The 15,538-nt window shown below is 38.2% G+C and overlaps 1 protein-coding gene across 1 annotated transcript; it reads right to left on the bottom strand.

The window, feature by feature from the left end:
* Positions 1-14,770: 14,770 nt before the first annotated feature.
* LOC126083399 (interferon omega-2-like) lies at positions 14,771-15,358 on the bottom strand. Its single transcript, XM_049897108.1, has one exon. The coding sequence runs from the start codon at positions 15,356-15,358 to the stop codon at positions 14,771-14,773; it is 588 nt and encodes a 195-aa protein (XP_049753065.1).
* Between the last annotated feature and the right edge of the window lie 180 nt (positions 15,359-15,538).

The raw sequence follows: 15,538 nt of genomic DNA, 5'->3' as shown, positions 1-15,538 counted from the left end.
TGGGGATCTCGCAGCTGGTGCCGTCTTGGTTAACGCTGACGAGTCTGTGAGCCTGGGCCTCCAGGTTTTCTGAAGACCTTCCTCTGGGCTTGTGTTTTAAATAAGAAATGCACTAGTTTCTATTTTCTTAATGACCACCCCTTACTTTCTACCTCTCTTTTTTTTTTTTTTATGCACTCTCTACTTGGGTTTGTAGTACAGTGATTCTCAACCATTATTTTTTTTTCTCTTGGAAGTCTGTTGATTTTTTTTTCCCAGCTGAATGTCCCCCCCATGATTTTAATAGCACAGATTTACTGCATTTTTCTTTATATATTATGTGTATATTTGTGTTTTATACATAAAATGAGGAAGTGTAAAATTTATTCTTTTTATTGAATGCAGGGTTAATAATGACTATATCAAAATTTTAAGCTAAAATTTAAATTCAAAAGCTATTAACCTTTAACTTTGTAACTAAGTTTGCTGAGTAATTTTTCATGTAATTAATTTACCTATATACATTGTAGTATGTTAAATCACATAGGCAAATTAGGAACTTACATAAATATATAATAGCAATGGAATGAAATACTTAAAGATTATCTATCAAGAATAAACAACTGAGGATCCAAGAAAAACATACAAAAATCAGTGGGATTTCTCTACACCAACAAAAAGAATTTTGAAAGGAAATCACCAAATCAATACCCTTTGCAACAGCCCACAAGAAGATAAAGTACTTAGGAATAAATCTAACCAGAGACATAAAAGATGTATACAAAGAAAGGTACAAAACACTACTGCAAGAAACCAAAAGAGACCTACCTAACTGGTAAAACATACCATGCTCATGGATAGGAAAACTCAACGTTTTGAAAATGTCAATTCTATACAAAGTGATCTACAGATACAAAGCAATCCTTACGCAAACACCAGTGCCATTTTTTAATGAGATCAAGAAACAAATTACCAACTTCCTATGGAAAGGGAAGAGGCCCTGGATAAGTAAAACATCACTGAAGTGGGAGGCCTCACTCTACTTGATTTTAGAACCTATTATACCACTATGGAGGTCAAAACAACCTGGTACTGGTACAACAACAGATTCATAAACCAATGGAACCGAATTGAGAACCCAGACCTAAATCCATCTGCCTATGAGCACCTGATACTTGTCAAAGGTCCAAAGTCCATTAAATGGGGGAAAGACAGTCTCTTTAACAAATGGTGCTGCCATTACTGGATATCCATCAGCAAAAAAATGAAATAAGGCCCATACCTCACACCAGGCACAAAAACTAACACAAAATGGGTCAAAGACCTAAATATAAAATCTAAAATGATAAAGATCCTGGAAGAAAAAATAGGGACAATGCTAGAAGCCCTAACATGACATAAATAGTATATAAATCATAACTAACAATGCACAAACACCAGAAGAGAAAAAAACTAGGAGCTCCTAAAAATCAAACACATATGCTCATCCAAAGACTTAACCAAAAGAGCAAGAAGAGAACTTAAAAACTGGGGAAAAAATTTTATCTGCGACATATCCAATCAGGGTCTAATCTCTAAAAACCCCTCAACAACAAAAAGACAACACAATTAAAAAATGGGCAAAGGATATGAACAGACACTTCACCAAAGAAGACATTCAGGCAGCTAACAGACATATGAGGAAATGCTCATCATTATTAGCCATTAAAGAAATGTAAATCAACACTACAATGAGATACCATCTCACCCCAACAAGGCTGGCATTAACCCAAAAAACACAAAAAATGTTCAAGAAATTTTGGAGACACTGGAACACTTTTACACTGCTGGTAGGAATGTAACATGGTACAACCAACCACTTTGGAAAATAATTTGGCACTTCCTTAAAAAGCTAGAAGTAGAAGTACCATATCATTCAGCAATCCTGCTCCTAGGAATACAGTGCAGAGAATTGAGCCCTCACACGAATACGTATAGGTACACCTGTGGTCACTGCAGCATTGTTCAAATAGCAAAAAGATAGAAGCAATCTACGTACCCGTCAACAGAAGAATGGATACACAAATTATGATACATACATATAATAGAATACTATGCAATGATAAAGAACAATAAGGAATCTGCAAATCACCTCACAACATGGAATAATCTGGAGGGTATTAGGCTGAATGAAATTAGTCAGTCACAAAAGGACAAATACTGTATGAGACCACTATTCTAAGAACTCAAGAAAAGGTTTAAACACAGAAGAAAACCTTCCTGATGGTTATGAGTGTGGGGAGGGAGCAGGAGGGGAATTCACTAACTAGACAGTAAACAAGAATCAACTTCTGTGAAGGGAAGTACAACGCACAATACAGGGGAAGTCAGAAGTATTTTCCCTTTAGTATATTCTCCATGAGTGAAAGCAAAAACTAAGAAGTTTCTTGGACACATCCAAACAATTTGAGGGACAGAGCAGCTGGAGCTAGGGGCTGGAGACAATAGTTTCGGGGGACATCTAGGTCATAAAAAGAACAAACAACTGAAAATTAAATTATTTTCTTAAGTTATTTTTAGCATATTTGACTTTTAATTTTGACTGGTGTCATGGATTGAATTGTGCCCCCCCAAAATTTGTGTCAACTTGGTTAGGCCATGATTCTCAGTATTTTGTGGTTGTCTTCCACTATGTGATTGTAATTTTATGTTGAGAGGATTAGGGTGGGATTGTAACACCACCCTTACTCAGGTCACCTCCCTGATCCAAGGTAAAGGAAGTTTCCCTGGGGTGTGGCCTGCACCAACCGTTGTCTCTTGAGAGATAAAAGGAAAGAGATGCAAGCAGAGAGTTGGGGACCTCATACCGCCGAGAGAATAGCACCAGGAGCAGAACGCATCCTTTGGATCCTGGGTACCTACATCTGAGAAGCTCCTCGACCAGGGGAAGTTTGAGGACAAGGGATCTTTCTCTAAAGCCGACAGAGAGAAAAAGCCTTCCCCTGGAGCTGACACCGTGAACTTGGACTTATAACCTACTAGACTGTGAGAAAATAAATTTCTCTGTGTTATAGCCATCCACTTGTGGTATCTCTGTTATAGCAGCACAAGATAACTAAGACAAGTGGTATGAGAAAATAACTTATAACTCTGATATTTGGAGATATTCATCCAGATATTGTTGACATTTTTCTCTTCAGCACTTGAAGTTACTATTGATAGGTAAACAAATTAGAATAGTAAATATTCAAATACACACTACTAGTATTTACAGTTCCCATCCCAAGTTACACTCAAAAGCACTGAGGTTCAATGCTTATTGTGAAACATTCACAAGGCAGCCATTGGCAACCTGTAAGTCTGAGGAGGTGACCTCTCATGATGTGACTTCTAGATCAAGCAAAGGATAGAGAGAAAGTCCTCCATTAATCTTGCATAAATTTTGTGTACCTGCCATCAACTCAATGTCCATGCTTCTCATAGGATACCAAAGGAAACATGAGAGAAAATAAATACGAAGGTATAAGATTTTGTTGGATAGGGCTGAGCTTTGAAGAAACTCAAACCATTGAAATATCTAAGATTTATTCACACTCCCAAGAAGCAGTTTACACCTTAGGAGTAATAGCACCCTCAGTAAAAAAAAAAAAAATTTAATTAGAAAGCATCATCACTTTGAGTTTTCCTTTGTATATTTTCCCCTTAAATTTGAAATTTCCCAGATAAGTTTCAGAGGTTCCTATCCAAGTCAATTCTTAGCAATTCAAAGAGAACCATCATTGTTCTAAATTCAAATCTGGATACATATGGAACTTTATTAAGTGAAGAATTAACTTTCACCTTCAATCACAAACTCAGGTTTCATTCCTTTTAATTTATAAGAAGTTAGGCTGCCTCAGTTCTATAGATTCCTACTCTTTCCATCTTTGGTAGCCTGATGTTTTAAATCCCCACAAAGATGCACCTGAATTTCACATGTGGAAAATTGTGCTGAGTGAAAAAAAATCTTAAACAAAAAAGTAAATATTCTATGAATCCATGTATATGAATCAAAATCCATTATAAGTGTGTTATACACTCAAACAAAAGGCATTTGGATATGGGTTGTGCCCAAATGGATGAACAGTGTTTGTGTAGAAACTGAAGGGAAGGGATTGGGGAAAAAGAATGAGGTGAGTAGTAAACTAGTACAAATAGGCATAGAAATGGAGCCACCAGTGACTTTGACCTTCTGTTTTTAGATAGATCTTCACCAAACACTAAGTGATGATTACCTAACTTTATCCTGCAATTCTTTAGAATTTCTCACAAAGAATTACTAATTATGCTTTGCTTCTTCTTATCTCCATCCATTTCCACCCATATTCACAATGTGGGCTTCATTACAGTTGGACTTCCAAAATTATGACATTTCATAATTAGAGCACTACTTCTGGTGGAATACCTAGAGGTTGGATTCTGAGTCCTTGGCCAAAAGTTTTTAACTGCTAACTTTGTCATTTTTCTTTATATACTACCCATACTGGTTGCCTCCAAATCGATTGTGACTTTTTTAATATACTAAGTCTTTATACACTGAGCACGACTATATTCTCACTTCTACGTGACAGGAACATAGCCTTTGATGACCAGACCTATTTTCCCTTTAGTATATTCCCCATGAGTAGTCTGTGGGGAGAGAAATTATCTTACCTTTCTTTACTTCCTAGAGTCCCTGGGAGGTGTGAACATTAAAGAGCTTGGCTGCTAAGCAAAAGGTTGGCAGCTGGACTTCACCTAGAGTCACCTTGGAACATAGGCCTGGCTGATCTACTTATGAAAAATGAGCCATTGAAAACAGTATACAGCACAGTGCTACACTGGTACACGAGGCATTGCTATGAGTCAGAATTGACTTGATGGCAACTGTTATTGTTTTGCTTTGGTTTTTTTAACCTTGTTTCCTAGGCATCTGGCCCAGTCCCTACTATTTCAGGAGCTTAATATTCATGAAAAGAATAATCGTGATCATAATAGAAAGAATGATATCCACACATACTAGATACATGTGATTTGAGAGGATAATAGATCTAAAGACACTTTGAAAATTGCTCATGGCACTAAAAGAGAAGTTATTATTGGAGGTTGTGTGGAGTATTAAAAAAAAGAACAACTAGTTCACTGGGTTTTTTTTTTTTTTAGTTCATTACAGGGATATTTTCTTTAAGTTTGCATTTGCGAAACTGATAATATTAGAATGGGAAACAAACACCTGGTGATGTATGGAAGACTCACTTGCCACTTTTATGTCAGCCTTCTCAGTGATACTCAAGAACCTTCAAGGAGCTGCCTGATCATACTTTCTTCATCTCCCTCAGGTAATAAGGAAACAACATAAACTTGACAATGTGTTCCAAGTCCTTGACTCATATCTTTGGCCAATTTCCAACTTACCTGTGTCTATTGAAACCAACATGAATGATTCTTTCAAAGGGTCAATGATGCTGTGTACCCTAAGGAGTGACATCCATGTCCTCTTCCCTGGCTTTAAATTCTGGAATCAGACTTTGGGTCAGGATTTGCTTTGTTGGTTTTGTGCAGTCAAGAACATGATTGTATTTTTTTTCCCTTTAAAAACATACTAGTACATTTAGTGCAAAAATGACCATTGGTCTTATTCACTGAACTTTTGTCCTTTTCCCACCAGTCATTCTATTAGACTCCTTTTTCCACATCTCTTACACTTAGGTATGGCATGAGAAGAAATCCATGTCAACTAAGTGTGAGTGCAAGTGATATTGGACCTTTAAAGACTTGAACTTTGAAAACATCCCCACGTCATCCAACATAATTTCTGCATTTACAATTGTGTAGAATAGACACAAACACCACAGACATTTGGAGTCACATGCTGAAGATGGCAAAGCCAAAAAAAAATAGCACACCCAGATCCTTGTTTCACTGTCTGGAAGAGAGCCAGCCAGGAAAGCCATCTGACCAGGAATGTCTGCATTGAATTCTTATGTGAAAAAAAAAAAAAAAAAAAGATAAATCTGTATTATGTTCAATGTATTGATAATTTTCTCTTTAACTGTTACAGCAGCTAGTATTTTCACTTAACGAACAAATATCTTTAACTAAATGCCATATTAAATATTTATGCACCCAATGTCGGGGCTTCAAGACACATAAACCAAACTCTAACAGCATTGAAAAGTGAGATAGACAGCTCCACAATTATAGTAGTAGACTTCAACACACCACTTTCAGTGAAGGACAGGAAACCCAGAAAGAAGCTCAATAAAGATGCAGAAGATCTAAATGCCACTATCAACCTATCAACTTGACCTCGTAGACATATACAGAACACTCCACCCAGCAGAGCCAAGTATACATTCTTTTCCGATGCACATGGAACACTCTCTAGACTAGACCACATATTGGGTCATAAAGCAAGCCTTAGCAGAATCTAAAACACTGAAATATTACAAAGCATCTTCTCTGACCATAAGGCCATAAAAGTAGAAATCAATAACACAAAAAGCAGGGGAAAAAAAATCAAACACTGGGAAACTGAACAATACCCTGCTCAGTAACGACTGGGTTATAGAAGACATCAAGGATGGAGTAAAGAAATTCATAGACTCCAATGAGAATGAAAACATTTCCTATCAGAAACTTTGGGGCACAGCAGAAGCAGTGCTCAGAGGTCAATTTATATCAATAAATGCACACATCCAAAAAGAAGAAAGGGCCAAAATCAAAGAATTATCCCTACAACTTGAACAAATAGAAAGCAACAAAAGAAATCCTCAGGCAACAGAAGAAATCAAATAATAAAAATTAGACAGAATTAAATGAAATAGAGAACAGAAAAACAATTGAAAAGTTAACAAGACCAAAAACTGGTTCTTTGAAAAAATTAACAAAATGAATACCCCATTGGCCAAATGACCAAAGAAAAACACAAGGGGAAGGAAATAACCTGAATAAGAAATGAAATGGACAATATTACAACAGACCCAACCGAAATTAAAAGAATCATACCAGAATACTATGAAAAATTGTACTATAACAAATTTGCAAACCTAGAAGAAATAGATAAATTTCTAGAAACACACTACTTACCTAAACTAACACAAACAGAGATAGAACAACTAAATAAACCCATAACAAAAGAAGAGATTGAAAAGGAATTAAAAAAACTCCCAAGAACAACAACAACAAAAACCCTTGCCCGGACACCTTCACTGGAAAGATCTACCAAACTTTCAGACCATAGTTAACACCACTACTACTAAAGGTATTTCAGAGCATATAAAAGGATGGAATACTCCCAAACTCATTCTATGATGCTGGCGTATCCCTTATACCAAAACCAAGTAAAGACACCACAGAAAAACATAATTACAGATCTATAATCCTTTTTTTTTTTTAATCCTCGGGAACTTAGATGCAAAAATCCTCTACAAGGTTCTAGCCAACAGAATTCAACAACATATCAAAAAAATAATTCACCATGACCAAGTGGGATTCATACCAGGTATGCAGGGATGGTTCAACATTAGAAACACAAATAATGAAATCCATCATATAAATAAAGCAACAGACGAGAACCACATGATCTTATGCATTGATGCAGATAAGGCATTTGACAAAGTTCTACACCCATTCATGATAAAAACTCTCCGCAAAATAGGAAAAGAAGGAAATTCCTCAACATCATAAAGGGCATTTATACAAAGCCAGCAGCCAACGTCATCCTAAATGGAGAGATTCTGAAAGAATTCCCCTTGAGAACGGGAACCAGACAAGAATGCCCTTAATTACCTCTCTTATTCAACATTGTGCTGGAGGTCCTAGCCAGAGCAATTAGGCTAGATAAAGAAATAAAGGGCATCCAGATGGGTAAAGAAGAAGTAAATGCATCTCTATTTGCAGATGACATGATCTTATACACAGGAAAACCTAAGGAATCCTCAAGAACACTACCGGAACTAATAGAAGAGTTCAGCAGAGTATCAGGATACAAGATAAACATATAAAAATCAGTTGGATTCCTCTACACCAATGAAAAGAACATCGAAGAGGAAATAGCGAAATCAGTACCATCTACAGTAGCCCCCAGGAAGATAAAATACTTAGGAATAAATCTTACCAGAGATGGAAACGGCCTATACATAGTAAACTACAAGACACTACTGCAAGAAACCAAAAGAGGTCTGCCTAAGTGGAAAAGCATACCTACATAAACATACCTACAAAGAGACCTACATAAGTAGAAACACATCACTTGTTCATGAATAGGAAGACTTAACATTGTAAAAATGTCTGCTCTACCAAAAGTGATCTACAGATACAATGCAATTCCGATCCAAATTCCAAAGCCTTTTTTTAATGAGATGGAGAAACAAATCACCAGCTCCATTCATATGGAAGGGAAAGAGACCCCCGATAAGTAAAGCATTACTGAAAAAGAAGAACAAAGTAGGAGGCCTCACTCTACCTCATTTTGGAACCTATAAAACCTCCATAGTAGTCAAAACAGCTTGTAGTGGTACAACAGCAGATACATAGACCAATGGAACAGAATTGAGAATCCAGACACAAATCTGTCCACATATGAGCAGTTGATATTTGACAAAGGCCCTAGGTCAGTTAAATGGGGAAACGATAGCCTGTTTAACAAATTCTGCTGGCATAACTGGATATCCGTTCTGCAAAAAAAAGAAACAGGACCCATAACTCACACCACACACAAAAACCAACTCAAAAGGGATCAAAGACCTAAATATAATATCTAAAACAATAAAGATCATGGAAGAAAAAATAGGGTGCACACTAAGAGCCCTAATTCATGCCATAAACAGTATACAAAACATTACAAAGAATGCAAAAGAGAAACCCGGTGACTGGGAGCTCCTAAAAATCAAACACCTATGCTCATCCAAAGACTTTACCAAACGAGTATAAAGAAAAAAAGTTTTTAGCTATGACATTTCCGATCAGTGTCTGATCTCTAAAATCTACATGATACTGCAAACACTCAACTCAAAAACACAAATACTCCAGTTAAAAAATGGGCAAAGGATATGAACAGACACTTTACTAAAGAAGACATTCAGGTAGGTAACAGATACATGAGGAAATGCTCAGGCTCATTAGCCATTACAGAAAGGCAAATCAAGACTGCAAGGAGAGTCCATCTCACTCCAACAAGACTGCCATTAATCCAAAAAACACTAAATAATAAATGTTGGAGAGGTTTTGGAGAGAGTGGAACACTTATACACTACTGGTGGGATGTAATAGTGCAACCACTTTGGAAATTGATTTGACGCTTCCTTAAAAAGGAAGGAATTGAACTATCATAAGGTCCAGCAATCCCATTCCTTGGAATATATTCTAGAGAAAAAGAGCCTTTACACCTACAGACATATGCACACCCATGTTCATTGCAGCACTGATTACAATACCAAAAAGATGGAGGCCACCAAGGTGCATATCAATGGATGAATGGAGAAATGAATAATGGGATATTCACAGAATGGAATATTACGCGTCAACGAAGAACAATGATGAATCTGTAAAACATTTCATAACATGGCGGAATCTTGAAGGCATTATGCTGATTGGAATTAGTCAGCTGCAAAAGGACAAATATCTTATAAAACCACTATTATAAGAAGTCGAGAGATAGTTTAAACAGAGAAGAGAATCTTCTTTGATGGTTTCGAGAGGGGAGAGGAAGGGAGGGAGAAGAGCTTTCACTAATTAGATAGTAGATAGGAACTATTTTAGGTGAAGGGAAAGACAACGCATAATACAGGAGAGGTCAGCACAACTGGACTAAACCAAAAGCAAAGAAGTTTCCTGAAAAAACTGAGTGCTTCAAAGGCCAGCAGAGCAGGAGTGAGGGTTTGGGGACCATGGTTTCAGGGGACATCTAAGTCAATTGGCATAATAAAATCTATTAAGAAAATGTTCTGCATCCCACTTTGGAGACAGGTATCTGGGGTCCTAAAAGGTAGGAAGTGTCCTTCTAAGATGCGTCAATTGGTCTCGACCCACCTGGAGCAAAGGAGAATGAAGAACACCAAAGACACAAGGTAATTATGAGGCCAAGAGGCAGAAAGGGCCACACAAACCAGAGACTACATCAACCTGAGACCAGAAGAACGAGATGGTGCCCGGCTACAACCGATGACTGCCCTGACAGAGAACACAACAGAGAACCCCTGAGGGAACAGGAGAACGTTGGGATGCAGAGCTCAAATTCTCGTAAAAGGACCAGACCTAATGGTCTGAGTGAGAATGACCCCGGAGGTCATGGTCCCCAGGCCTTCTGTTAGGCCAAGACAGGAACCATTCCCAAAGCCAACCCTTCAGACAGGGATTGGACTGGACTATGGGATGGACAATGATACTGGTGAAGAACGAGCTTCTTGGATCAAGTAGACACAAGAGACTATGTTGGCATCTCCTGTCTGAAGGGGAGAGGAGAGGGTAAAGGGGGTCAGAAGCTGGCCCAATGGACATGAAAGGAAACAGTGGAGGGGAGGAGTGTGCTGTCTCATAAGGGGGAGAGCAATTAGGAGTATATAGCAAGGTGTTTATCATGTTTTTGTGAGAGTCCGAATTGATTTGGAAACTTTCACTTAAAGCACAATAAAAAATTTTTAAAAAATCAAATGATGTATTGCATTGGGCAAACCTGCTGCAAAAGACCTTTTTAAAGTGTTAAAAAGCAAGGATGTTGCTTTGAGGACTAAGGTGCGCCTGACCAAAGCCATGATATTTTCTATCGCTTCATATACATGCAAAAGCTGGAGTAGGCAAAAGGAAAACCAATGAAGAATTGATGCCTTTGTATCCTGGTGTTGGTGAAGAATATTGAACATACCATGGCCTGCCAGAAGAATGAGCAAATCTGTCTTGGAAGAAGTACAGCTAGAATTCTCCTTAGAAGTGAGGATGGAAAGACTTCATCTCCCATATTTTGGACATGTTATCAGGAGGGACCAGTCCCTGGAGAAAGACATCATGCCTGGTAAAGTAGAGGGCCATTGAAAGAGAGGAAGACTCTCAGAAAGATGGATTGACACAGTGGCTGCAACAATGGGCTCAAAAATAGCAATGACTGTGAGGATGATGCAAGATCTGGCAGTGTTTCGTTCTATTGTACATAGAGCACTATGATGTGGGACCAACTTGATGGCACCTAACAACAACATCTTTTGAGGAACCCTGGTGATGCAGTGGTTGACTGCTCGGCTGCTAATCCAAAGGTCAGAAGTTCAAACCCACCAGAAGAAAGATGTGGCAGGCATTTTCCTTAAAGATTACAGCCTTGGAAACCCTATGGATAGTTCTACTTTGTTCTGTAAGGTTGCTATGAGTTGGAATCAACTACACGATAATGTTTTTTTTTTTGGGGGGGGGGGTTTACCTCCTTTTGACCTCATTGATATCCATGTTCCTACTTGCACTTCCACTGGCTCACTTAAAAGTTTTAATTCAAACATTAAACAAACCCTCTTAAATAAATAAGTTTAAATGTTTAAGCATTTTATATGTCCTACTCGTGTGTACTCTTACATAGGAGCCCTGGTGGCACAGTGGTTAAGAGCTTGGCTGCTAACCAAAAGGTTGGCAGATGGAATTCATTAGCTGCTCCTTGGAAACCCTGTGGGGTAGTTCTACTCTGTCTTATAGGGTCACTGTGGGCCAAAATCGCCTCAAGTGTGATACTTTTCTTTTTATATACAACCTCAAAATATATTAAAAATGTTATCTATCTATCATCTATATATCTATCATCTATTTATCTATCTATCTATATAGGTGTTGTTGTTGTTGTTAGGTGCCATCGAGTCAGTTCTGATTCATAGTGACCCTATGCACACCAGAAGGAAACACTGCCCAGTCCTGAGCCATCCTTACAATCATTGTTATGCTTGAGCTCATTTTTGCAGCCACTGTGTCAATCTACCTTGTGGGGATTTTCCTCTTTTCCACCGACCCTGTACTCTGCCAAGCGTGATGTTCTTCTCCAGGGACTGAGCCTCCTGACTAAATGTCCGAAGCAGTCTCACCATCGTTGCCTCTAAGGAGCATTCTGGCTGTATTTCTTCTAAGACAGATTTGTTCGTTCTTTTGGCAGTCCATGGGATATTCAATATTCTTCGCCAACACCACGATTCAAAAGTGTCAATTCTCCTTTGGTCTTCCTTATTCATTGTCCATCTTTCACAAGCGTATTATGCGATTGAAAATACCATGGCTAGGGTCAGGCACACCTTAGTCTTCAAGGTGACATCTTTGCTCTTCAAGACTTTGAAGAGGTCCTTTGCAGCAGATTTACGTAATGCAATACGTCTTTTGATTTCTTGACTGCTGCTTCCATGACTGTTGATTGTGGATCCAAGTAAAACAAAACCCTTGACAACTTCAATCTTTTCTCCGTTTATCACGATGTTGCTCATTGGTCCAGTTGTTACGATTTTTGTTTTCTTTATGTTGAGGTGCAATCCATACTGAAGGCTGTGGTCTTTGATCTTTAGTAAGTGCTTCAAGTCCTCTTCACTTTCAGCAACCAAGCTTGCGTCATCTGCATAATGCAGGTTGTTAATGAATCTTCCTCCAATCCTGATGCCCCATTCTTCTTCATATAGTCCAGCTTCTCAGATTATTTGCTCATCATACAGATTGAATAGGTATGGTGAAAGAAAACAATCCTGACGCGCACCATTCCTTACTTTAAACCTATCAGTATCCCCTTGTTCTATCCGAACAACTGCCTCTTCATCTATGCTAATTTTCCTCTTGAGCACAATTCAGTGTTCTGGAATTCCCATTCTTCCCAACGTTACCCATAGTTTGTTAGGATCCACACAGTCAAATGCCTTTGCATAGTCAATAAAACACAGGTCAACATCCTTCTGGTATTCTCTGCTTTCAGCCAGGATCCATCTGACATCAGCAATGATATCCCTTATTCCATGTCCTTTTCTGAATCCGGCTTGAATTTCTGGCAGTTCCCTGTCGATACACTGCTGCAGCCGCTTTTCATTAAAATCATCTATATAGATAGATAGGTAGATATGTTGTTGTTGTTCCAGTAGCACTTGCTAACCTCTTTTTTTTTTTTTTGTGATTTAGGTGAAAGTTTACAGAGCAAATTAGTTTATCATTAAACAATTAATAGACAAATCGTTTTGCAACTTTGGTTACCAACTGCATGATGTGTCAACCCTCTCTCCTTCTCCACCCCAGATTCCTTATTTCCATTTGTTCCATTTTCCTGGCTCCTCCTGCATTCTCATCTTTACTTCTCGGCTGTTGTGTCCATTCGTTTCCTGTACATAATTGACCTAGGAAGCACTTCCTCACATGTATTATTGTTGACCCTATAGACCTGTCTAATCTTTGGCTGAAGGATGAACCTCAGGAATGATTTCAGTACTGAGTTAAAAGGCTGTCGGGGGCTATGTTCTGGGGTTTCTCCAGTCTCTGTCAGACCAGCATGCCTGGTCTTTTGTGTGTGTGTGTGAATTTGAATTTCGTTCTAAATTTTTCTCTCACTCTATCCAGGACCCTCTCTTGTGATCCCTGCCAGAGCCAGGTGGTGGTAAATGGGCACCATCTAGTTTTTCTGGCCTCAGTCTGGTGAACGTTGTGGTAGTTGTGTCCATTAGTTCTTTGGACTAATCTTTCCCTTGTGTCTTTGGTCTTCTTTATTCTCCTTTGCTCTAGCCAGAATGGAATTTTTGTATATTTTTATTTCTCTCTCTCTCTTTATCTTATATAAAAATTCTTAGGTTATATTTATCTAAAAACAAAAAACAACTAATTTTTGCTGAAAAAAAGTGCTTCTGTCCATAAATCTTTTCAAAACTAAATAACCTTATAAAAATATTTTATAACAATTCCCATGCTCTCATGATCTGATATACAAAAACAAATCCCAAACTCATACCTCCATCAATGGCATTTTTGCACATGGTAGACCCGTGTATCCAACAGCTGGTAAGACTCCTGTCAATAAAACTACATGTCTCCCAGGCACTTTAGAAAGGACATCTAATATTTCCTTTTCTTCCCAGCATCTTTCATAGCTAAAGTTATTGTGTAAGAACATCATTTAAAAAAAATTCTTTCAATAGTATTTAATATAATTGAAATTAAGTAAACATCAGTATTGTTTTTATGTTTCTTTCCCTGCACTACTGAAAGTTCTAGCACGGAAAGAATCGTGTTTGATTCATTCACCTGGATTTGATGGCAATTATATAATCTGTCACTTACTCATTTGACACATATGACATAAACAGGATGAGTGAGTGAATAAATACATTTTACCATCCGTTCTTCAATTTCGTTTACAAAATCAGGGCTTTGATTTTATTCTTTAAGAATGAATTTGAGAAATTTTCTTTGATAAGAATTTATTACATAAGACATAATAAATATTCGATGAAATAAATAATAAAACAGAAAAGTGGATATGTTTTTATAAATTTGAATACAATGTAAATGTGGCATTTTTTAAAATAAAAATGTAGATATTACAAATTTGGTAACAAGTCAGAAAAAAATCAATAAAGATAAATAAATAAATAGAGAGGCAGATGGAAAGTCAGGACAGTCATCTCCTAAAGACTGATGTCCTTGGACCTGAAAATTTTTAACATATACTTGTTTAATACTGCTCTCAAAGTAATTGTTGGATTTAATTCCATAAATTGTGACTAGAGCAGAAATAAGCATCTTCTGAAATAACCAAAGATATGCATGCAAGTGCGATAGGGCATATCAGTCATTGTAAGTGAAGTCAAGATGAACTCATGTCACCATCCTTTGTTCTTAACCTTTCTTGCAAGTTTGTCGATGAAGAGAAAGATCTCCTGATTTCCACTCTGACAACTTCCCAGGCACACTCACTGTATTCCTTCTCTTTCAGATAGGAACAGATTCCCTCAAAGTACTCCTTCACAGCTGCTTCAGGGGCCTCAATGGGCAGGACAGATTTTTCCTCTTCCATTGCCTGCATGAAGCAGGTCTCCAAGTCTTTCTGCTGTTTAAGGAGTCCACTGAGGAGCTGGTGCAGGCGGGTAGTGTCCCAAGGAGGAAAGGAGTCCTTTCTATGGAAGAGTTCAAAGATCTGCTGGAGCATCTCGTGGAGGAAAGCGATGGTCTGGGCCTTCTGGAGCTGGCTGCCATCCACCATCTCCTGGGGGAATCTGAAGTCCTTTCTGTCATTCACACAGATGAAAGTGGGGAGTCTCTGCATTTGGTCCAGAAGGTCAACGGTCTTCTCACTAGCCAGGCTGTGGATTTGAGGCAGATCACAGCCCAGAGATGGAGCAGGGCCACAGCTGAACGCCACCAGGGCTGTCAGTAAAGAGAGCAGGAGGGCCATTGGGAGAATTAAGAATGCTGCTGGCCTGACTGAGCTGGGCGTTTGGTTGAACCTTGGAGCCCAGGTTCTCTGAAGACATTCTTCCTATCATGGCTTTTATATACGAAACATAAGAGTTTTCATTTTCTAAACCATCCTCAATATTAAACTTTTACTTCCGTTTTTTCGTTTCCATATAAG

This window comes from Elephas maximus, chromosome 9 (assembly GCF_024166365.1).
Source record: "Elephas maximus indicus isolate mEleMax1 chromosome 9, mEleMax1 primary haplotype, whole genome shotgun sequence".
Taxonomy (NCBI): Eukaryota; Metazoa; Chordata; class Mammalia; order Proboscidea; family Elephantidae; genus Elephas; species Elephas maximus.
This window is presented reverse-complemented; position numbering and strand designations above follow the sequence as displayed.

Excerpts from the sequence above, each read along its gene's own strand:
- LOC126083399 (XM_049897108.1), bottom strand. The coding sequence starts at position 15,358 with ATGGCCCTCCTGCTCTCTTTACTGACAGCCCTGGTGGCGTTCAGCTGT.